This window comes from Strix uralensis, chromosome 2 (assembly GCF_047716275.1).
Source record: "Strix uralensis isolate ZFMK-TIS-50842 chromosome 2, bStrUra1, whole genome shotgun sequence".
Taxonomy (NCBI): Eukaryota; Metazoa; Chordata; class Aves; order Strigiformes; family Strigidae; genus Strix; species Strix uralensis.
Window position 1 is genome coordinate 134,396,253 of NC_133973.1, and position 25,043 is coordinate 134,421,295.

General features: G+C 42.9%; 1 protein-coding gene and 1 long non-coding RNA gene across 3 annotated transcripts in view; both read left to right on the forward strand.

Annotated features, from left to right (window-relative positions):
* NARS2 (asparaginyl-tRNA synthetase 2, mitochondrial) overlaps positions 1–16,123 on the forward strand; it is a 54,030-nt gene extending 37,907 nt beyond the window's left edge. Inside the window, exons 8-14 of one of the 2 annotated variants that reach the window (XM_074860413.1) lie at positions 1,679–1,777; positions 2,219–2,256; positions 3,972–4,038; positions 5,538–5,675; positions 6,823–6,920; positions 9,160–9,186; positions 15,314–16,123. In XM_074860413.1, the coding sequence (XP_074716514.1) occupies positions 1,679–1,777; positions 2,219–2,256; positions 3,972–4,038; positions 5,538–5,675; positions 6,823–6,920; positions 9,160–9,186; positions 15,314–15,458 (612 nt within the window). In that variant the 3' untranslated portion in view covers positions 15,459–16,123. Of the gene's footprint in view, positions 1–1,678; positions 1,778–2,211; positions 2,257–3,971; positions 4,039–5,537; positions 5,676–6,822; positions 6,921–9,159; positions 9,187–15,313 lie in introns of both variants that reach the window. The other variant, XM_074860412.1, reaches the window with a different exon arrangement.
* Positions 16,124–18,139: 2,016 nt separating this feature from the next.
* LOC141940278 (uncharacterized) lies at positions 18,140–19,268 on the forward strand. The gene is made up of 2 exons (XR_012627939.1): positions 18,140–18,859; positions 18,972–19,268. It is a non-coding gene; the product is annotated as an uncharacterized LOC141940278 (long non-coding RNA).
* The last annotated feature ends 5,775 nt before the right edge of the window (positions 19,269–25,043 follow it).

Genomic DNA, 25,043 nt, shown 5'->3' on the forward strand with positions numbered 1-25,043 from the left:
TGCATAAGCCTTTTTCTAGCTACTTTGAAGAAAGTTCAAAGCTGACTGTTTGCTTATTTGCCACTCAGCAGCAGGAATGCTAGCTTTTCATTTCCTCTGTGTTTGAGTACCAGTAGGGGTAAAACTGTTCATCTGCATATGATAATGCTGTTCCTTTATTTGGATCTTCCCTTTTTTAAAGAGAGGGCCCAGATTGATTCAGGAGTCTGGAGGCTGGCTCCAGAGGAGTCAAAATAGATTGATTTACCAGCTTCTCTAGGCTGGTGGGATGCAGAGGTGGTTCATCAGCACAGAGCAGTGTTTCAGCAGTTTGGGACAAGTGATGAAGAATGTTCTTCTAAACATGAGAGTTTGAACAACGTGCCTGAAATCTTGTCTTGGCTATGTCAGTAGCCCAACTGCTTCTTTTCTGTGCCTTTTCTTCCTCTTATCCTGCAAGATTGGGTTCCTCGCAAAGCAGAGACCTGCTTCTTCCTCTGATCTGCTGACTGAGCTTCAGGTTCACCTTTTCACACTTAGTCTCCCCTGGGCTTTGCGGTGTCTAGGGACTGCTACTCACCTAGATATCATTGGTGGATACTTTTCTTCTCTCCACTCTGCAGTTAGTGAAGCAGTTATTATGCTCACAGAAAAAAACAGGAACGTGCCAGGACTTTCAGAGGTCCTTTTTGTTGGGAAAAACCTGGTCCCATCCCAGGCTGATGGGAGATACGTGCAGCCCAACTGCATTGCTCTGTTCCTTACAAAGGTGATTTTGAAGAAGAGTTGGGATCATCAGTACTACACAGGTATCAGTTACCTGCTTTGTGCAGGTGTAAGACTACAAGGAGTCATGGGAACTCTTAATCTGCACAACAGCAAGTGTCTTGGTCTGCTTTGCTTAACTGAAAGAGAAAATTACTCTTAAAAATGGGTTGATCAAAATGCAGTGGCATCCCACGTGGGGGCTTTTTTTGTTTAGAACCAAAATGGCATTTTAATTTCTTCATGGGTGAAGCCCATTTTACTGGATAAGTATATCCAAATTGGATGATAATGTCATTTAGTTAATCCACATTAGTTTATGGAAATTAAACCACATCTTTTTTTTAGTTTCTCAAACATCCCTGCATTGATGTGTCCTCCACTTTAGCTCTCTACTCATCTCTCTATATGTTCTCTTTGCTTTGCTCTTGCTGCAGAGTCTTTCTAGCTGGGATCTGTTTGATGGGCTGGCTCTACACAGTACACATTTATCTTCCTCTCTTTTGGTTCTTCCTCTTCTAACAACAAAGCAGAAAACCAGAATTGCTCATTACAGGACAGACACCTCACTAATTAATCTGAGACCAGTCACCACAAATGGTTGTGATGTGTATGTTTGTGGCTGACCAGGGCTGCTGCTTGAATATTTTAGCTGTGCTTTTTTCACTAGAGATACCTGACTTGAGATAGTGAGTCCACCAGCAGACACTGAAGCCCTAAACCCATAGTAGAAAGAGGTTCCAGTCCTCTTCAGCTACTGAGCAAGACTGCTAATTAGGAGCATTAGCAAGCTGGTACCCTCTCAGGCAGTCTGACCATGCAGGAGGACAGAAGCTCCTTCTGTACCCTTTGGCTGATGTGTACCGTGTTTTATTTATAGTTTGAGACATTTAAGCAATGTTAATTTTTCATGCACTCCTGTTTTCTCTGTTAGGTTATGGAAGATCTTTTCAAGACAGCAACAAGCACTGTGCTCTCCAAATGTCCCTGTGATGTTGAGCTTTTTCATAAATACATAGCTCCTGCCCAGAAGGTAATAAATGTGACAGGAAAGAGTTGCAATTCTGTTATGCATTTTGGGAGCTCTTGGCTATAGAGAGGCTTAATTTTTTTATTATTCTTTTTTACTATGTTGTCCTGTGTTAACAAACTGTGAAGAGCTAAAAGTCAGTCTGAGCTGAAGTGATTGTTCAGGCCAACAGAGAGAGGACACACAACTTTCTGTAGCTGCTGGCAAGTGTGGTAGAACTGTAGCTGTCACATCTTCTAGCAGCCTCTGAATCATCAGCTCCAGTAATCGGGTACCCTTTCAGCACTGAATGGCCGGGAGTAGATTTTGACCCATATGTAGATCATAATGCAGACCTACAAATTAAAACTTAGAGGGAAGTAGCTTTTCTGAGTTTCCTCTGAGACCCTGAACCCTTAAGAGTAGCTTTACATTTTTACTTTTTGTTTGTTTGTTTTGACCAAGGGCAGGTTGGAACAGATGCTGAAGAACAAATTTGTGACGTAAGTACTTACATTTCAATCTGGAAGAGGGCTTTTGGGAAAGTTCCTATTTTGTATATGTTCTTTTTCTTTCCCAACTCAATGTCTCCTGCATTAGCATAATGTCTCCAAAAGAGCGTGAACTGCAGTTCCCTTTGTACTGTTCACCAGTTGCCTTTTCATCTCTTCACGAGACAGGCATCTGAATCTGCTGGCTTTTGCTTCCCTAGACAAGATCCTCTTTCTATAAAGGCATCCTCCTTCCAGCACGTACCTGCGCACTGGTTTGTTTACTGTCTTGCTTGGTTTTGGCTTTGGTGCTCTGCCTTCCTTCACACTTCTACTCCAATGGCTCTCTTGTTACGAAACTATTTTTTGATATTTTAAAATCCCAGTTGTTTTTCTGTATCCAACTGCTTGTGTGACTTCTTTTCCCAGTTTTCTGTGTGCTAAAGAACTGAAGGGTTTTGATTTCCCTCCTTGGCCCCTAAGAATATCTCCTCTTGCCTGTCTCTTCAAATAATCACTTCAAAAACCACTGCTTTTCCTGTTAATCAGGTGCAGCCATGCTTGGGCAACAGGATCATGATAGATCCTCCCTGTGCCTCGTGCCTGCATGAGCACCATGGGAGTCCTCAGTGAAGTCACTGCCGCCCCATTTCAGCCCTTCTCTCCTTGAACCTAACTGATATTCCTGAGAAGACAGAGTTGTATTCAGCTTCTTGCATGGTCCAAGGAAAAAGAGAGTGAGTCAGCCCATCTCTCTCTCTTCATCAGCTGCTGGCAGATCTGTGTCATTCCTGGCTTACACACATCAGTTACATACATTGAACCTGTGCCAGTGATATACCTCATTTGGACCGTGGCCTCATATAACCCAAACACATGGAGCAATGTATTCTTCCTTGAGGTATTTCCTCTAGAAGCCTTCCTGTATTAGTGAAAACTTGCAGCTGTGTGTAAAGAGCTCACGCTCTTTAGGGAATTTGGTTTATAATTGGATTTAGCCAGTGATACAGAGAGATGAAATTATTGTGATCAGGTTACTCTTTCTTCTCTCTGTCCACAACATTTTCTTGGTATGTGGAAAACTTGTCAGCAGAAGTATCTTCCACTGAATCTTGATTTCCAATTATCAAACCTGCAGCATCTTTCACTATTTTTTATGTTTTCTCTGCCATGATGCTGTTCTTTTTTACTGGTGGAAGTTGGTGGAAAATCTGCTCTCACATCTGTCAGAGGAGTAGAGAACCATTGTTACAAATAAATCTCACCGTTTTTGCAAAGCAAAATTAAAATGTTTGAGCTACAAGCCCTTTGCACTCTGGGCTCTTGTTTTTGCCTAACACCATCCTGAACGGTAGAGCTATGTTGTTGGAGCTATGCCGATGAGGGCACATTGTTTTCTTAAAAAAATCCACAAATTTCTATGAAGCAACTCTCCGCAGAGCTCGCTTCTGACTGAAATGCAACATTGCAATAATGCAGAGTATCTTGAGAGCTTAGCACTTCCTGCTCTGCATGTAGCTGAAGCACAAGCAAACACGGTTCTTGCCATATAAAATGGTTTTTGGATTCTGTCCAAAGAAGCATTGCTGGGAAGTCTGACATCACAGCACAAGTTGGCATGGTGGTGGGGAAATGCCTCCTTAATTTTTCAGTGTGGCACTTAGCCAGAAAACTTTGTTATTCCTTTCATAGTTATCTTAGAGACTTTTTTTTTTTTCCTCTTGCAGAATTTCCTACAGTGAAGCAGTGGAAATTTTGAGGCAAGCTTCTCAAACTTTCACTTTCAAGCCAGAGGTAGGTAGATGCCTGGTGGCTTGTCCCTGTGCCTGTTCATGTGCACAGCCAGCCTGAACTTTGTAGATCTCCTTTCTGTTTTTCTGATACCAGGAGAGTCATTACTTTGCACAGGTTATCTGCTTCCTGGGGTGTTTGCTCAGTTGTAACTCAGGTATAACTTTTGCCCTTCTGGGTTGAAATGGGAACAATATAAGGAGTGAGATCTGTAGCAGAAGAACTGTAACGTTTGCAGGGAAGGAAGTGATGAGTTTGCTGTTAAAGGACCAAGGATTTAGCAAAGGCACTTCTCTTTCCTCTATGCGAGTGGTGCTGAGTGTGTTGTGGATTCAGTAGCAGTCATCTAAGGAGAGTTGCTGCAATACTCCTCAAACAAAGGAATGATATTAGAAAAGCACCAAAAGTTTGACAAGGACTAATAAGCCAAAACCTTGTCAAAATATCATGTAGTCTAGATGTAGGTAAAGGGAATCCCTTGTCTTTCCAAAGCATAGGTGTTGATGGGGAAAAAGAATCACATGCTAGTCCTTCTAACACTGTTAGATTATGATTTTCTAAAAATCATATTTTTCCCAATTTCAAACATACACACACTAATAGGGAGGGCATTTGTGGTGGTGCTCTCCTCATGTGTATACTGATTAATCTTTATTTCATTCTGATGCTTTGAGGAAAATAACCCTCTGGCTGAAGCCAGCTTTGTAGCTAGTTGGGTAATTGTCTTGTCTCTGTGTACAAGTGAGTGTAGAATCTCAAATCCTGTGCCTGTACTACCTTGATCTGAGATGGCAAACTCAGAATATTTTCAGATGAGGAGAGTCGGCAGAATATCTGTTTCCCCCTTCCCTTTCCACTGCCCCAGTATTCTTTGCCCATCATATTATGGACTGGAGGTCTCTAGTCAAAAGCCACAGAATTTATAACAGCACTGGGAGAAAGGAGAAGTGAAGGGCATTGCAGAAGTCCAAGGTTTCTGATAACAAAGAATTGGTTAATAGGATGCTGGGTTTTCTTAAGCGAGAATTAATGTAGCGTGTAACAGGACACAGCAGGGAAGAGAGTGGTCAGCCTAGCAAAGCTGATTCCTGTATACAGAAGGTAATACTGAAATAAGGCTGATTTGCTGGGCTGAGTAAGCTGATTTTGGATAGGTTCCTATTTCCCTTAAGCTATGCGGAGTGTGGTTTTGGGGTTTTGTTTTGGTTTGTTTCGGTTTTTTTCTGATTTGATACCAGATGCTTGGACTTGATGCAGGGATGATCTGACCGTGATTTGTGAAAGTTAAACCATACTATTTTCACTGCTTTGCCCTGCCTTAAAACTCGTGAAACTCTGTCTGCTTAGCAGATTTTCCCGGTGGTCTGCATGAGAAGTTGCTGTGCTTGGTTTCATGTTATTCGAAGCTGCACGTCTCTCCTACACAGGGATTTTGTTGTGTCTCTTGCCACAGGCAAGATACACCAAAGGAGGATCCCAGGTCCCTTTTGCTGTCTTTACAGTGGGGCTGTGACTTCCAAACAGAACATGAAAAGTACCTGGTGAAGCACTGTGGTGAGGTGCCTGTGTTTGTGATTAACTACCCATACGACCTCAAACCTTTCTACATGCGGGACAATGAAGATGGGCCTCAACACACAGTGAGTCCATGGGTCACACTTCCACTGCTTTTTTGGCTAGGCATGTGTCTTAGCCTACTGATAAACAGATGAGCGTTGTCCTCTGCTGGGCCTCCACTCAAGAAGTCCGGGATAAGACATGACCATCAGCTGATCCTGTCCAGCCTTTTTCCTGTTATAGAGAAGAAATCCCCAGAGCAGGAACAACAGGAGGAGGATGATTAAGGAGTTGGATAGCATTAAGTTTTTGCTTAAGTCCCTTAAGTTTGCCATAGTTTATTTGTTTTCCTGGTAAACTTCTGTACTACTAGATGAAATGCCTAGAATTGCACGGCTCCCAGCAGTCCATGATTCTGTTGTCATCCAAATGTAGCACCCATGTAATCCCCAGACAGCAGATGGGCACAAGAAGTAAGCTCTTTTTCCACAAGTCTCATGCTTTGAAGGTGTGATTTCACAATTGAACTGAGAACCTAAAGCATTGCTTCTGCTAAAAAGAACAACTACCCCACCATGTACCACTGTCACTTCAGTGGCTTTAATTCTAGCAACAGTTCAGATGTGGGATATGAAAAGTAACCCTAGAAAACAAAACCCAAGAGACAGCCAGACCAAACCTAACAGCGTAAGTGGTAACACTGGGATCCTAAGACATGGATCCAGCATGAGTCCTGTTGATCCACTGGTGTCATTACCACTACAGCTGGCTCAAGGAGTGGGGGCAGATAGGGGGCAAACACAAGTTACGGCATCAGAGCAGCTTAAACTCTAAGGGAATCAGGTCTTCAGAAAACTTGCCTGTGTGTCTTTGCTTCCTTGTGAGCTGCTGTTGGGTTCTTTATACCCTGCACAGGCTTGCCTACAGGCACAGGTTGTCACCAGAGTAACCTGGTGGGATTCAGTTCACACCACCTGCTGTAGATGTCCTCAGACTGGAACATCACTGCACTTCTTCAAGTTTTCTGTAGACTTAACTGATGGTTATCGATGTAAAGTTCCCTCCCAGCCTTCTCCTGTCAACCAGAGACATTTCAAGCATGTGCAAATACTTACCTAAGTGTCCTGGACTCTGGAAGAATTACAGTAGCTTTTTACAAACAACCATACAATCTTCTGCTGTACTCTGTATGCTATGTGCATGACTTTAATTAGCTTTCTTTCTCTTAAGGTTGCAGCTGTTGATCTCCTCGTGCCAGGAATAGGGGAGTTGTGTGGAGGCAGCTTGAGAGAGGAGCGACTGCCCTTCCTTGAATCCCGCTTACAGAGGTAGGGAAGACCCACAGGTGCCAGGAGACTAACCTGACCGAGATAGTGTTTCAGCAACCCTCAGTGGTTGGCGAGACAGAGGAGTGGAAGGGCAACTAATGGTGTTTAATAGAAGCCTATTTTTGTCTTAGAGATACCTACAACAGAAGCACAAGAACTTCTTTACCAGTTTGCAGTCACCTATTCAGATAAATAGGTGTACAAACTGCCTCTCTGTTTTAGCTCATCAAAGAAGAAGAGTTTGTTTTATGCAAGGAGGCCAGGGCAGCAGAATGCCTCAGCTCTGCTGGGACTGTCTGGAACAGGGTCTGATGTGAGGCACTGCGTCCTTGAGCCTTTTCTTCACAGCTTTTGTGGCTGAGAGTGGATTGCAAAGATTGAAGTTGTCACGTAGACAGAGCTTAAAGATATTTCTCCTCACATTGTGTAACTGAGGAACTGCAGTTTTGGGCAGAAGCTTTGCTAGCTGTGATGCAGCCGGCCTCAGTGGCATAATTTCAGAGAATATGGTTCTTTGTTAACAGTTTGGTGGGAAGCTTCACTGGAAGTGCCCAGGATTTGAACTGTCATATGGACTCTTTTTCTGCTGCTTTGTTCTGGATCGTGTGACTTTGAGTAATTTTAGGCTAAATTCAGTGTCAGAATATCAAAGCTGCTGCTTAGTTAAAAATAATTGACGTTATAGATGGGGTAATTCTCCATAGACAATTACTCCCTGGATCCTGTCTGATTGCTCAAAAGAAGCTTTCATAGAATCACAGGATGCTTTTGGGTGGAAGGGACCTTTAAAGCTCATCTAGTCCAGCCCCCCTGCCACAGGCAGGGACACCTTCCACCGGGCTCAAAGCCCCGTTCAACCTGGTCTTGAACCCTTCCATCTGGGCCAGTCATACACTTGTGCAAAGCAATTCTGGATGAGCATTAATCCCAGAGTAACACCATTTGCACATTGGGAATAAATTTGTTGCTTAAATCAGCCACATGCTCACAGAGATATATCTAGTCAGTGGAGAAGAGCAAAATCCATTTCAACATAATGGATCCGAAAGGCATAGGGCAATTAAAATCACCAGAACATTGGTTCTCAATTTGTGGTGTAGGATGATATTACTCCCTGTGCTTCCTGCTGCTTTCCCTGTGAACTCTCTTCAGCTGAAGCAAAGTACGTTGTTGCCTGCTGTACTTTTTCACTTGAAATTTTTGCCAGTAAAATCTAGAGTCCACAGCCCTCAAGGTGTGGGGTTGGAGGAGGGGTCCATGTGGAGGTTGAAGCCAGACTTTCTTGTTTGTCAGGAAAGTCATAGGAATTATTTCAAGCTACAAGTGGGGTGTGTCCTCAGTGACTTTCGAGTACAGCTCTGCATTGAAGATGGCCTGGAAAAATAACAGCTCTTTTCATGTGTTTTTCTCAATTTTGAGTAGTTGGGATCTGATCTGCTGAGCCCAAATACTTTGTTACGGCTTTTAAATTCTACTTCCTGCCGACCCAGCATACCTAAGAGAGATAAAGAACAGGATTATTGTCTCTTCATACACACTTCATACCGTAGCTTTCCAAGTCCCAGTCAGGGCTAGCTGCAGTGCACTGAAGATGAGAGAAGTGGTCTCTCATTGCCTACAGAGCTTTCTGTTTGTGTTCAGAGAAATGGAAAAAAAAAACGATAAATTTGCTCTAGTTCTGCCAGGGCAGGAAAAGAAGAGAGGGTGCACTGATGACAATTAGAAAAAGAAGTATTTTATTTAGTAGTTTTTCAGAAGTTGACACACATTGATAAAGCTACGGGTGTTCCGTGGTTTTGTGCGCTGTGAAAGGGGAACCATGTAGCCACACACGTGAAGAGAGTTTGACTCACTCATAAACGAGGTTGGCTGCCTGTCATTGAAAATTTAATATTCAGGCCTGTACTCTCCAAACATTCACAAGTAGAGGTTACTGATACGCTTAAAGTTAAGAATATGCACAAGTCTTTGCATGAAGCTGGGATAAACCCTGCATGTTGACAAAACAAACTTTGCATTTTAAGAAGCATGTTGGGAATCTGTTCAAGATTGTCTGCCAATTACCACAACTGACAACCACTGATCATGTCTTCCCTTAATTTCCTGCCTTTCCTTTTTGGATCGAGTTTAGTCATCAGACCCTCCCTTTTCTTGTAGCATTCTCTTCAGGCGGCAAGTGCTGCTTGTGCGGATCTCCTCAGTTCCTTTACTTACAAGGGGTTTTCTTTTTGTTCCACAGATTAGGACTCGCAGATGCCTACCAATGGTAAGACACTATCTTGGTCTGCAAGCTCTATTTCTTCTTTTGGCACTCTTTAAACAATTATTTCTTTTTTTTTTTTGATCCTGTTCTTGAGGGGACATTTCTTGGCCCAGTTGCCCTGCAGTCACTGCCAGTCTAGATGGAACAGCCAGTTCGTTTAAACAAAGTTTAATCTAATGCTACTTAGTTTACCTTCCCAATTTGTCCACTCACAGCACAGGTCATTCCTTTCAGGATTGCATGAAGTGGATTAATTTACAACCCATAATGATTTTTGATATTAAATCATTAGGCTGTGTTCAAAGTTGAATAGATTCTGACTGCCATTGCATGAGATAAACAGGTTACAGAACCACAAGCAATTTGTGACCTTTAACAGCTCTATGAATAACTCCCTTTGCAAGTGACAGGGCAATTGGGTCGAAAAATCTTCCCTAACAAAGCGGTTGAAGCAATTAAAACTGTCCTGCTGAGGAGACAGATCAACCTTTGAATTAATGGTTTAACCTATTAAAACGACAGAAGGATCTTAGTGTTCCTCTTGACAAGTGTTTCTTGATATGTACTTTGTCACAACTACTGAGAGGGTGATAGTGCAGAGAATTTTAAATTTAGAAGAGTATATTCAAATATCCTGCAGTATTTGGGTTGATCATTAAGGAGGCTGCCTTGAAAAAAACCAGAGTAAGTGTAGGATTGTTCACCTTCCTCTTCCCACAATATGAAATCACTCAGGAACTCAGCCCAGTGCATGGCAGACCTTTGCGTCATCCATTTGCAAACTGGGTGAATTAAATGTCTTCCTTTATTGTTTGCATTTATAGGCCAGAATACACCATATCACTTCATCTGAGGGAAGGATTATCCTGACCAAGGATGATCAGTTGTGTGGTTAGATGCTGAGATATAGCCTGAGGAAGTCTGCTGTTCAGTGACAGAGCCTTTCAGCACTACTAAGAGCCTTCAGCCCTGCCTCATGCTTCCCTTAAGAGAAGATTAAGACATTGCCCGTCAGCCATTTGCATTTTCATGTGATATGTAGCAATCACATTCTGGAAATTCTTTCCTCCTGTGATCTCGTTTTGGAGGCTCTTTCCTCCTCTGTTCTCGCCGCCCCATCATAGATGATGTAACTTCCCAGAGAAGATTAAAACTGTTGTTACCCCCTGCCATAGCAGGGTCTGGTGTCCTAGGAAGGTGCAGGATAGGAGCAATCCTGGATGCTTCTGGACTACAGTCCAGAATCTGTCAGAAAACAAGTATGTGGTTTGCCAGCATCCATCTTTTCAGTGGAGGTGGCAGGAGAGACTGTAATTAATATTCTCCAATTTAGTGATTGAATTTAGTCTCCAAAGCTGGCTCATAAACTCGTTGAACAACAGTTGAGTCATTCCTTTTTAAATATATTTGCTGACTTTAGAATGGGCAGCTGTGTGAGATGTGGTCCCTTTTGAAATCCCTTATATATTGCCATATCTCTGTTTCTACCTGTTTTCTTCTCCCACTAAGCATGAGGATATTGTGAGGGTCACTACTTCCAGGACAACTTCAGGAGTGCCTTGTTTGTGGGAGAATCATTGGGCGAAGAGGCAACTGATGATCTGAAATACTGTTGTGCTTCTGCCCATTCCTACCTTTCAGAAAGCTTTTCCAAAAGAAGTAGATAAAGGGACGTGGTCAAAGTCCTCTGAGTCTTCTTCAGTTCACTACATCTTTCCTGTTGTGCAGGTTTCTTTCCATAAAGAATATGAGTTGCAAAAGTATTTGGCATGATTTTTCAAAGTTATTTTATCTTATTTTCACACTCCTTCCTTTGAACTGTAGATAGAAAAGTGCTCGGTGCTGTAGATGCTGATCTTGGCTAGACTTGGAGAGCTTTGTGGAAGTGAGGTGGGAAAATCGAGCGATCAGAGTTTACTCTGGGAAGTCACTTGCTTTCTTTGTGGCCAGTGAGTATTGAGTATATTGCCTTGTAAACAGGGGACCTGACCCTGTTTGCAGCCTCCAGGTGCCAGCTTAGCGCGAGCAATAACAAAACAGGTACTTTGTAATGAATGACGTGTCCCCACAACCATCAGCTTGAGCAGCATTTCAGGCAGTCTTTCTATATGTAAGGCACCCATTTCCTCACTCTGATCATCATTGTGCTCATCAGCGGAGAAGATGGCCTCACACTGAAACCTTTACAGTCCAGGTACCTTTCTGATCTTCTGGTGTAATGCTGGTGAAAGTAAACAGTGGCAGAGCAGTGTTATCTGCTGTCTTAGGATGGATATTACTATGTTGTCTTGGCCTTGCTCCTGTTCTAGATGAAGATTGAGCTGTGTTGGGCTCTTTAATTTCTAATTTTCTTGGAAGCTTGAATGCCAGTGTGTTCTGTTGTGTGTCAAGGTAGAAAGGAGGAGTTGGAGTTGAGGAACAGCAGCACTGGGGAGCCACTTGCAATCCATAGCCAATGATGGCATTCGTATCATCCTTTAACCTCCTTCAGAGCCCAGTGAAAACAGGTAGCCCATCGCTCTCCTTGGTAGCCACCTGGTCCTATTACTCCTGCTTTGGGGAGAAACCCGAGCGCTGTGCTGGGCCATATGGAAGCAGGCAGAACGTCAGTGCTAAAGCCAGCCAAACTGTGCCCAAACCCCACTGGTGGCAATGGCAGTGTTTTAGGTTGACCTCCCTGAAAGCTTTTCTTGTGGATTCCCAAAAAGTTGTAGCAGAGCAGAAGCAGCCTGAAACCAAAGACAGAGTTTTACCCAGCATCAGAACCTGGGGATGCTTTGCATGTTTATTTCCTGAAACATTCAACAGAATGGTCTTTCAAATGTCATTTCACTAGTAGTTTTTTATTTCCCTCATTTTTTTCCTTTTTTTTTTTTCTTGTAGAATATTCAGCTTCATGGACTGCAATATCTTTGTACTTTCAAGCTAGCTGCAGAGGCTTCAGTATAACAAGGGGGTTACATAAAAGATAAAGATTATATTTGTTTTGAAAGGAAACTGAAAAGAATACATTCTGCTTATGAATGGTCACTAAGAGAGCACTGAGCTCCATAGTGCCTTGCCGTGCAACACAGGGGCTCGTGATGTTGATAAAAGGATATAGATTTTTAAAAGGATGAAAGGAAATGCTCTTCTAACTTGGCACATAACAAGCTCCTGGAATTCATTGCCGGGGGACGTTGTTGCAGTACATACTTTAGTAAGATTCAAATCTCTGAAGGACTACCAGTCCTCCAGGTCCAGAACATGAATGCTGGGACTAGCTGGGGTCGCAGAAACTTATTTCCCCCATGGAATAATGTTGCACAGTCCCCCAGCTGTCAATGGAGGGCTCAGCTCTCCTCTTAAGTATGAACTACTAGGAGAAATAGCTAGACTAGTTCCTGACTGTTTTTTAGGTGAGAAACATCCAATGTCTGGAGACTATTGAATGAAGGAAAACCTCAGGGAGCATTTTCCGGCCTAAAGGGAATTTTCTCTTCATCTGCAGGCAGTTACTTTTTCTTTCATCTGGGAAGAATGGAACATTTCTCAATTCCTTTGCTGCTTCTAAGCACAGTCATCAGAAAGGATTCACAGTCTTGATCCTCGGCATGTTTAATTCAATGGACTTTTTCCATTAACTTTAATGGGTTTTGTTTCGCTCCTTTTGCCAAAATGTCTTCTCAAAGTGCTTTGAGATCTACAGATGAAAGTCCTGGATAAGCAAGGGTAGAATTTATTATTATTGTTCATCTGGAAGAAGCTGAGTTATTTCATCTCCTTACAATGATTTTATAAACTCTGTTGCCAGCAGAAGGGGAGAAAATATGCTAGGCTTAGTCTCAACTGTCTTTGCACAGGCTGAGATATGCTTATAGACGTCATCAGAAATGTTTGTTCTGTTATTTATATTACTAGTTGCAGCTAGAGTTGTCACCAGCTGGTTTGCCAGTTCTGCTCAGAACTACTGAGCTGGTACAGATCGATCTTCCACGGCCAGCACCCATATCCCTCACATTTACAAGGTCTGTCTTATTTTTCACAAGTCACCACTCTCAGCATCAGATCTGCCCATCATCTTCCTTTGCAAAGCCTTAAAAAGCTGCTAAGTGGAGCTCCCCGGGGGCAGTTCCCAATGTATTAGCAGAAACTCAAGTTCTTCTTAATCTGTATGAAGTGGGTAGAGATGAAGACCACCATGCTGTTGCACAGCCTACGTGGTCATATCCTAAGCATAATCTTCATCACAGGGTGTGGGGTGGCTACAACTGAGCCTTAGCAAGCCAAGCTAACACCCAGCAGCACAGATGGAAAGCATGTGGGTCCCAGGCATCAGAAAATGTATGTCCCACTCCTGAGCCTGCTGTTCAGCTTGCAGGATAGGCGTAACTGTGCTTCGTGTCTCAAGGCTAGTAGGAAGGGGCAAGAAGTTCTGTAATCCTGTGAAGTTCTGCTTCTGGTTTTACGACTTGGGCAGTGGAGGGGAAAAAACACTGGGGGGAAAACACCTGAAGATTGGATTGAGTGTAATAAATGGCCTCTCAAATTTTAACTACTATTAGCAAACTGCAAGGAAAAATAGTATTTCATGGTATAAAAGGCATACTGTCAAACTGAGTCTGCCAGGTGATCTCTTGCAGCTGTAGAATTTGTTGGAGAGTATTTTTATTTTGCAAGTAGAGGTGATCAGGGGCATTGCTTTGGCTTCACTCTGTTAAAATGTAGTCTTCAAGCCAACAAAATTCTGAAGTCCAAGCAAGCACACATATATTTACATATTTAAGCGTACTTGCTTAAATATGTATGTATTTATAATGTATATTTTACACATTACTATATATAAAAAAATATATATACACAGAAATATACTTTTTCCTTGCAGTTTGTTAACAGTAGTTAAAAGTTGGGAAGTCATTTATTACAACCAACCCAGTCTTCATTTTTTTTTTCCACAGTGTTTTTCCCCCTCTGCTCCACTGCCTAAGTAGTAAAACATACATACACATTTATATTTAAGTGTACTTGATTTTTTTATTTAAACTGGGATGATAAAATATTCATACACAAAGATTAGAAGCATGTAATACATCTGGAATCACTCAATCCCTTACTAGTGCATTCATACAAAGAAGAATAACTTTGTGGCCTCGGCAAGCTCAGAAGTGGCCCCATAAATCAATAGAACCACTGAGATGTTTTTCATTCCTGTTAAAATAAAACTGTTGGTGACAATTTATAGCTGCAAATATAATTCTGTGTATCACGTCAGCTACAGTCCAGATGGGAAATGGGGAATTCTAAAGAAGAACCATCATAATCTCATTGACACCTGTAAATTTGGAATATCTGCTTCCAAATGTTTTCTGAGTTTCCTGCGCACAACAAGTGCTTTTCTCCAAAATGAAATGTCTTGTTCCAGATCTCATTTTTGGAGAAGATATGTCCAAGATTTTTTGCTGACTTACTGTGGAAATAAATGAATCAGTCTGTAAAAGTGATTGGGGAAAAAGTAACAAAAAGCCATTGTAATTACCTTAAAAGAAAAAAAAATAACGTGAAGGAATATTCATCAGACAGCAAGACCTATTGAGGCTTCTGAAGAAATTACTGGAAATGACATGACTTAGACTATTGAAAAGAAGACAGAAAATGAAAGAATTTATTATAGGGCAGATTTCAGCACCAGTATGGCAAGGGCTAAACAAACCCAAGCAGGCAACTCCACCTCTGACAGCAGAAATCTTTGTGGTTCTGTAGGAACCTGGGTTTGTGCCTCTGGTAGGAAAATTTTAGATACTAGAACTTACAGAGATGCTCTCAATATGAGCAGAGCTGTGATATTCAAACTGTTCTTTGTACCCAAATGAGTTCTTTCTCCTAAACAAAACAGGCTCTAGCGTATTGGCAAGGCATGGCTACGCTGGTTTAAATGCGTTTGCACTTGGGGTTTCTGCTAATACAATTCTGCCTGTCAGGGAGCCGCGCCTCTTCACACCTCTGACCAACACCGGCTGTGTTGGCACAAATCCACAGTGGTTAGGGTCAAAGGGAAGTAATTAAGATGGAAAGCAAAACCCTAGATAAAAAGCTTTCTGTAATTACATCAGCATAACCGTGCTGCAAATGTAACTGTCTGTTTAAATTACAGGTATCTAGACCTCCGAAAATTCGGCTCAGTTCCTCATGGAGGCTTCGGAATGGGGTTTGAACGCTACCTGCAGTACATCTTGGGAGTTGACAATATCAAAGATGTTATTCCTTTCCCCAGGTTTTCTCACTCCTGTCTACTGTAGCTCAGCAGCTGACTCGATGTGGAGAAAGCTGCGAGTGTGACTGTATGTATATAACATACTAGGATATGACTAAATGTGTCTTAGTGGCAAATCAAGATAATTTTTATATGAAAAGTGAAACTTTTGGTAAATTTAATACCGGTTTATCGAAAATAATATATGTTCTGGTAAGATTATGGAAGCATACTGGCAGTTAATTTGATAGGAGTTCATGTCTTCGGTGTGCTTCAGCAGTATTAAATCCCACTTAACTAAAGGGTTAAGATTCTTGTGAGACTAGTGCAAGCCATAGAAGTACTGAATAAGCATTGCTGGGAGGTAGTGGGGGTTTTATGTGAGATATTAATAAGGAGGTGTGACCTAAAATGGACTGGGAGCCAGGACTGCTGCGAGGCTTAATAGACTTTAATTAAATGCCTGAACAGTGCTTTGAAGATTGAGTGTTATAAAATTGCGAAGTATTGTCATGGCTGTGATGCATTTGCTCTTACAAAATAGCGACTGTAAAGCATGATTCTCCCCACCTCAAGTTAAAAGCAAATACTGTTTACCTTGGAAAAATCAGCCAAGGAAAAATGTCATACTGGAACTGCTGGAGTGAATTAGGTGAATGATGTTTGATTTTGTGAATCATCAATAAAGATGTGCACTGGGTTGTTTTGTAACTCTGTTTGGTTTCTTCTTCTGTTATAAAACTGTAGCACTCGGCATCATAGTGTTTCCTTCAGTGTCTTTGGTAGATGTTTCCTTTTCTGTATGCCCAAATTAGTTGCACAACTTCTGTGGGAGATATCTGTTTTCTGTCTCCAAGAGAGCACATGTTCATAGCAGAAAGAAATGTTCAGTTAGATGAGAGTTCATTCATCTCTCCAGAGTCAACTTGCAGTTTGTTGGTGGTTTTTTGTTGTTGCTTTGCTTTTTTGTTGTTGTTAGTAAGAAAATCTCTCATGTGCTCATCAGACCAAGCAGTTTTGTCCATATTTTGAAACAACAAACCTATCTCCCAAGCACTGCATATGTATTAAGTAATTGCTTATCACTATAGGATCTGAACTGCTTGCAGTCTTCAATGGGTTTATGCTCTCAGCTTCTCTGCCAGGTAAAGAAATACTCATTTCTGTTTTGAAGGCAGGATTATGGGAAGATCAAGTGACTTGCCTAAGGCAATTGGAAACCAGTGGTTTATTTGAGACTGAACTGAGGGTTTCCAGCATCCTTCTTCCCTTCCAAATTATCACAATCCAGCAAATGGTTATTTGCATAGTGCTTACTACTCTGGAGCCCAAGACGGCTGCAGTGTAAACAACATATATAAAGAGAAAAAGCAAAGTAACAACCTTATTGCTAATGAACCCCGTGTAAATTGGCACATACAACATGAAGTGGCTGCAGAACAGCCCTGAGACTTCTTTTCCAAGTAGATGAAAGAGATTGAAAAATAGTTATCAACTAGCATTGCACTGGTAATATTGCAGTCACAGTTCTCTTGGGTAGGGCTGTATAATACTGCACCTGCAGCATCTAAAAATACATATTTATGTCATGTGGCACCTGCCTTGTTTCAGTTTGGTCCACGGCTGGGGCTTTTACGTGCTATGATCATGCAAACAACATCATCACAAGGTCATTACTTTGGGGGGTTTGTTGTGTGCACTGAGACATCCCCTGCGTATCGAGATTTTTTTTTTTTTCATATCTCTTTTGTCTGCTTGATTAGGCAGGTGTTAACTGTGCGTTTGCTGGTTTGCATTTCCCAGTCCAGCCTTGAGTTGGTAAGTCTGGTTCCACAAATCGGTTCGAGCACCTGCCTTGACTTTGATACCACTGAGAAGTTCCTACATCAGACGCCCGAGTATCTTCCTGCATTTGGACCGTCTCTCCTTTTAATGCGTTGTCTTAAATGTTACTGCTGGCCTTTATGTTTTGGAATTACTTCTCTCAGCAGAAAGATGTGGAAAGAGAACAGCTGCCAAACAGCTCCATCTATACCATGTTCCTAAATAACTTGCGATGAGCAGGTGTCCTTATTGAGATCCTTAGTCACTGGTTCTGTCACAGTTGCTGTAAATGAGAGTGCTTGAACTGGAAGCCCATCTGCTGAAAACAGAGTGGGTGGATGGCAAAACCATCTCCCGTCCACTCTGCTCTCATCCCTGCAGCAGCTCTGGGCTGGCTGTGTTGTTTTTGGCATCAGTGGGCTGTTGTCAGCGGGAGGTGGTTGATCGTGCTGTGAGATGCCAGATCTGATGGGGCTAAAAAGCGACAGGTGAAAAACAAGGTATAGAGAAGAAGACAATGGAAAGTGCCAAAAAGTGGTAGGATGATGTGGCATAAGTCACACGTTACAGGGAAGGAGAGCAGGACTGTTTCGAACAGGCTTGCAGAGTGGCTGTTAGGGCCTTGTAGGAGGTGACAGCTTGCAAGAACCAAGAACTGGTGTGATCCACCCTTCATTGTTTGCCTTGGTAAGAGGTTGTTGCAGGACAGAAGGGAAAGGTTGAACCTTTGATTTGTAAATGGGTAGGTATATGAAGGTTTATGGTAAGAAGGAGGTAATAAGGATGTACCATGAGTGGTTCTTCATGTGTTTCCAGCTAGGTGTCCAAGAGGAGCAGTCTCCCCGTCTTCTACATGTATTTCTGTTTCATTTAAAGGTACTCTGTGAGTTGGAGATCCACAGGGTTGAGCCAAGAGGGCATTGCCCTTGGGTCTAAAAGCTCATCCAAAAAGCTACCTCCAATAATCTGGCAGAAGAAGCAGGAGGAGAGCAGGGTTGTTCCCAACAGAACTAACCAGATGAACATTCAGGCTCAGAAGGGAGAAGAAAGGGTTGACCAGTCTTGGAAACAGCCTTCAACATGTGCTGTTTTTCCTAGCGGTGGGAGAGAGGGGAAGGTAGAGGCTGAGGCCCGTGTGCATGATGATACTGCTTAGGGTTAATACTGAGACTGGCGTTCTTGTGGGAAGCTTGATTTACGGGTACCCAGCAAGGGTGGGAGCCACTCTCTCCCTCCAGGCTGGCATTGTTCACCTCGTGCTATGTATATATAACATGGGCTGGTATTGCCAAGGAATGCAACATGTTTTCCTTGGGATTTTCATGTGGAATGTCATGTATTTCCTTCGAATCTCCTCTCCCAGAATGAAACGGAAGTTAATCTGGAGGACAGGGAGGTCATTCCTCTTGGACATGTAGGCAGGGAAACGCACCGAGAATTTCTTAGATTTAAACCGTTTTCCTTGCTACGTCTTTGCTTAGAGTCTGCATTCTGGCAATGGCTGAAGCCAGATAAAACCTGTGACAGCTCTTCAAATGAAAAACTCTTATTCTTTGCACACAGGAATCATCTCTTAGCCTGAACATGGGGTGCAGTAGCTTACATGGGAGTGTCTTCACTGTGGTAAGCAGTCAGCTCTCAAGCCCAGGTGGCCAGCTCAGTCTCTGCTAGCATCGTTTCAGTAAGTATTTCTTGAAGTTTCAGTTCCTCAGTAGCCAGCACTGCCTCTTTTCAGGTCTGTCCTCGCTTTGAGCTTCGGAAGAAAGAATCAGGGTCATTGATTACTGTAACTGTGGCTTTGCAACATTAGGACAGAGTGATGGGAGAGCAACACCACTGGGAATGAAAGAGCAATGCCATAAACTTTGCATAACCAAATGCCAGCCTCTCAGAAGAGTGTTTAGAGGAAAACCTTTGTTTTCACTTCATGAATATCAGATAATCCCTTCACTTAAGATTTTTATGTGCGGGATCAAAGTATCCCAAAGTACTCCATTTTAATTAAAAAAAAATAATACCTGCAGAACTAACACCATGTCTCAGTCTTCTCGTTTTTAAATCCACAGGAGAGCAAATGCATGCTCTGAAGCCAGTAGTAGAGATTGCTGTTCTCTCCCTTATGATTTATGTTGTGATGCTGTGGCAGTGTCTAGATCTTGGACTGTTGTACTACCTTCTGTACAAGCATAGACAAAAAGATACATCGCTGGGCCAAATGTTTAAAAAGCAGCAGACCGGTGCAGGGATTTGAGCTGAATTACCTGCGTTCAGGCCCCCAGACCTGAGGGAAAAGCAGCAACATGCCCAGCTCAGCAGTCCTCTCTCCAGTTTGTTTGGTAGTAGTCGTAATTTATAAAGCATCACTTGTCTGAGGGAATGCCAAGACTTTGATGGGAAATGTAACGTACAGTTTCGCTTGCTGGACTAATATTGATTGTTTTGGAAATCACTTATAGATGTGTTTTTCTTCGGGGGGAGAAGGGGACTAATTTGCCAAGAAACACTTTGCTCATTGTTTCCGTTAAATGTGTGTATAGAGATAAATGTGGCTTTGCTGCTGCTGAAACCAGTGACAGCCATTATTACTGTTGTTTTACCCTCTGCCTTATGCTTAGGGAGAATTGGGAGATGGGTCCAAAGGAGAAATAAGAAAGACTTTATATAAAGATTGTCAAAGTTCTAATTTCCTCAGATCTAACCAAGCCGAAGCCACAAAAATGGTGGTCTTGGGGGTAAATTTATTGTTTTGTCTTACTGTTTGTTGCAGAGCCGTGACCTTTGGAAGAATTGTAAAGTTTTATTTTATGATCCTGCTGGTAAAGAGACGTATGTAATTTACTATACGAGTTCTTACAGACTTGGCTAACAACAAGGTTGACCCACAGTTCAAAGAAATTATGGCTCCCGTTGTTTTATTGCTGCTGTGAAATGTATTATTATCTGTCCTACAGCTGTGTCTCAGTGTCCGCTGCACAAGGTATTCAGCAAAGATGCTGTAAAGGGAGAGATTTCACATAAAGGGCAAGAGAGGGCCAAGACTGTGTGGCCATTTAAAAGTCATATACTAGCTCCATCAGAAATTGGAGGCTCGATTATGGGTGAAATGTGGATGAAATTACTTCAGAATCCTTGTTGCTCTTATTGTTGACACTATTTTACTGCGGGAGATTGAGGCATGGAGCAATTAAGATGCTTGCCCAAGGTTATGGAAGATGTGTGGCAGAACCATGGAACTGACCCAAATCAACCAAATCCTTGCTCAGCGGCTCCCCACGAAACTTCCTTCTGTTTGCCTTTGGGTGTGCTGCCACACCAGAAGCAAGGCAGGATGTTTGCAGCTGATCCGGTTTCAAATGCATTTTTGGCATTTCTAAGATCCTAGACTGTGCTTCAGTGATTTTTATCTATCTGTGTATGTCCCAAGGCCTTTCAAAGATAGCAATCCTGCTGTTTATTTTTATTACTCTCACAATTGATTTTTTCTGAATAATTTGAGGCAGCCAACAGAGAGTACATTTTTAATTTTCTTTGCAAAGCTTGATCTTGCTTTTTGCTCTTCACCAGTAGCTGTATATCCTACTGCCTTCAGCAGGTTAATGCACTGATACTTGTATGTGAGGTAAAAATGGAGGTCTAAATTTTCAGAAGTCACCGATCATATGGGTTGCTGGCAAAAAAATATACAAACTGCTCAGAAAAAAATCATAGCGTGTTCTGGGCGGTGGCCTTGATAAATCATGTGAACACATAAGTTTCTCTGTTGGACTATTCTGTACTATCTGCCACGCCTTCCAAAAGTTGCTAGATTTCCAGCCACAGGGGACAATAATTACAGTTCCTGGACACAATGGCTTTGCGATAATACTTCTATGGTCTCTTTACCTCCAAAGTGATTTTGAGCATGAATTCAGCACTGTCTTTGTCGCCCTTTGAAGATCCTGGGCTCTAAGTGCTCAGTACTATGATGAAGCCTTGTGAAGCAGGCTTGGGATCCATATTTTTCTGAGACACAGGTCTGCCATTGTTTGCTTGTCCCTCAGCTTTGCTGCTGCTCTGCATGGCCACGGGCTGCCTGTCCATGCAGGAGACAGCTAGACACCCGCCCTAGACAACTTCAGGGCTTACTGACCAATCTGTATCGGTGCTACCAGGGCAGTTCACGCAGCTGTGATGCTCCAGGTGAGTGCAGAAAAGCCAGGGACAGATGAAGGGACTTGCCAGAGGCTGTGGAGGGAAGCAAGAGTTAGGATCAGGGTTAGGTTTCCAGGCTCCCCTGCCTGAGCGGAGAACAGGTTTCTCCCATTTCTGCATGAAGTTATGAAAAATCAGTGCTCAGCTGGTAGCCTGTTTGCAGCTGCAGGAGATCCAGCTGCAAGAACTTACCTACTGCAGAGATTCTGGCATCGCTGTAACTGGTGCGCCCTTGTTCTGGCAGGTTGGAGTCACGCGATGGCATCTCCGTGAAGCACTTGAAATGACCTCTGCAGTTGTTTAATATAAATAAATCGCCATGTGTGTTCAGGCCTGCCCAACAGCAGGTACACAGCATCGTCGCCACCAAGAAGGGGCTCTGCTCAGCAGCTCAAATGCTGGGCAGGGTGTGCTTTGGGTGCCTGTCTGTAAACAAGCATGGGTGGTGCTTTTCCGTATCCCCCTACACGTCTGAACTCTGCTACCTGCAAAACACGAATAACCATGGAAATCAAATCCAAGGGCCTGGTTTATACAGTGGCTTCAAACAGTCTTTCAGATTTCATTATTACTAATGGCATTAATAAATTATTAGCATTTATGGTGATTTAGGAAGTATAGGGTTCAAGTATTTAACAAATTTCCTGAGCCTATTTGTTAACGAACTTGATGGATGGCTTGCCAGGCAGGATTACATTGCCGTCTCCTCGGAGTATGTGCTAAAACATGGTGTTTTTAGCACCGTGTTACTCCAGTCCCTGATTGAGATCTAGTACCATCTGTAACAGTGCTTGCTGGTATGGAAAAAAGGAAGAAAGTTTATGCTAAACCCTCTGAGATAGAACATTATGAAGTGTTCATTTCCCAGATCATTAGAAACTCAAAATAGCCATCTGGCCAAAACCAGAGATGCATATGCCTGCATCTATGGCTTAACAGCATTCAGCTGTGAGGGTGGCTGCTCCGTAGCTTTGGGGACTGGGAGCCGGAGAGCATCCTTTGCTGCTGCTCTTAGGGAAGTCTCTTCGCACTTTGGTCTTTTTACGGTTGATCTGCAATTCAAAGTCGAGCTGAATTTTAGGAGGCGTCTGTCTAAAATGCAATCAACATTTCAGCCAGGAATATAATATGCTTTCTATGCTTCCAAATGGCCTAAATTGCTTTGAAACCACAAGAGCATATCACCTTCATGCATTACTCCAGTAATTATTTTCACAGTTTAAAAAGTGCCATATTTCAGTCTCCGTTTGCATCTGGCAGGAGAATCTCAGTGTGTCTTAACTCTCAGCATTTCGGGGTCATTAGAAAAGACCACAGGTTCTTGAATTTTCAAAATTTGCCCTAAAGTATGATGGGAACAAGCTTTTACATGCTCCGTCAGTGCCTTAGTACTGGTAGGAGCTGGGGCAGGGCTGAAAATAAGGTCTTTATGCTTTGTTACGTTTACCAGGTGCCACTCTCTCACCTATAGAGCTGTGTCTGCTATAAGCACAACATTTTGTATATTCCTTGTTCTCAGCTGGTGATGTACAGCAGAAGATGGGACCTGAAGAACTCCTTCCTCATCAGCCATTCACTCCCACTTGTGGTCTCAGCTTCTCTGTTTGTACAGTAAGGATAATAAGATTTATACGTCTCAAAGCTCATGTGCATCATAGGTCCATGCTCCAGTAGTTTTAGCTCTAAGCTGTGTGTGGTCTGCACTTCTAAACAAATGTAGAGATACATACTATAGATAATTTACACTTTCTAGGAGAGGCCTGAATGTAATATGACAGCAATGACTTCCTTCTTCTAATAGAATTTTTAGTTCATTATATTGACCGTACAGTGCAAGCCCATATCCTGAAGGGGTGTCATTGGAAGGAGGAGTAGGGGGAAAGCATCTGTTTTTATTCTGGCTTCTGTTTTGACCAGCAAATATAATGGCACATGACCGTTGAGCCAGCAGTAATCCAGTTACAAAAGTCTTCAGAGTTACTGCACCAACCAAATTAAACTTGATTACATCCAATTATGCTGAAAAGCCAGACAACAGCTCTTAGCTTGGGGTGAAGTAACTTCTTGCGATCGCATGTGGGGAGGCCTTGCGGGGTGTCAGGAGGATAATTGCTCGTTTGCTCTACCACAGAGCACCATCTGCTCTTGAAGTAATGCCTAAGGATGTGAGAGTATACCAGGGTTGGGTAAACAGCCAGGGGAGCCCGGCGAAGATTTCTCCCTGCTTGTTTTATTATCGTTTGTTTTATGGTTGCTTGCCCTGGGCCCAGCTGCGGTCAAAGCCCCATTGTGCCAAATAGTGGCCGTACAGGGAGTCCTTTCCATAGAGAGCTTCTGGTCTCATCAGGAAAAAACAAGGATGAAGTAGCCTTTATGCTTAAATCAGAACAGTGTCCGTGTCTGGAGCACTGCCTGGTACTCTTTCCACCAAGCAGTGCTACGATGGTTTTCTGTCTTGGGAAGGTGAGAAAAACATGGGAAAACTCTTATTTTCCTTCTCTTCCATGGGAGAAGCAGCGTAAGTGGAAAAAGAAAAGGGTAAACATAGCTGCCAAAAATGCATCTGGATCCAGGCAGGAGAGTTTGCATGAGGAACTCCTCCATCCTAGAAGGAAGGAAAGCATGAAGAAGCTCTACCTGGGCCCAAAACTGAGAAAGATTTCAGTAGTGTTCTGTCCCAGCTCAGCTCCAGGCAAAATTATTTCTAACTGTCCAGTTTACTGAGGGAAGCAGGACTGGGCTTCAGCTTGGACTGTGGTTCCTGAATAGGAAAACCCATATAATTACTTCAGGTGCAAGGGCTGGAAGTGTCCTCTGGCTGCATCCACAGACACTGTCCAGCTCAGCACACCAGCACCTTCCCCATACTGCCCAGCAGTCTGCATCCATTCTTGATGGGATGTGCTGGTTTTTGCCAGGATCTCCAACAGAGAGAGGACAAAGCCTGTTTAATCCATTGTTTTCCCATCACCACCACTAGCAACTGGGTTATCAAATCCAAGGGAGTGTATGCACCTTGAACACTGCTGAACGCTTCCCTTCTCTCTTTTTTGACTCTTTATTAAGGCATCAGAGCTCTGATGCCCCTGCCTTTGCCAGAACACTGTAGTGATGATGCTTGAAACTGTCTCATTATCTGATCAAAGCATCCTGTGCTACTATTCCCCCCCAGCTCATGGAAAGCAGCCAGTGCTGCTGGAGCTGCTGTCTATCACGCGAAGGAAAGGACCGTCTTGTGGTTTGGCTTCGATTGCGGTAGTTCTGGGGGGCTTGCTGTGTTCTTTTACAGAGGGTGGAAAGCTTGAAAAGACTCGAATTCTTGAAAGAGGCGATTAATTTTTTTTAACCTTGAAAATTCTTGATGAAATAAAAAAAGCTGCTTCCATCTAGCTCTGCTGCAGGAACTGTTGCGTGAAGATAAAGTCAGGTTGTATTGTTGTGGAGCTGGATCTCATGAGACCGAGCGTTCGCTCAGAATTGTAAAGCAGACATGTAGCACCAAGCAGCACAGCAGATTTTTAAAGCCTTTCCCCCCCGCCTCCCAGCATGTTTCGGTTTATATTAACCTCAGTTATAGGGCATTTCCAAGGGATTAGTGCCTGGCTGGGGTAAGTAG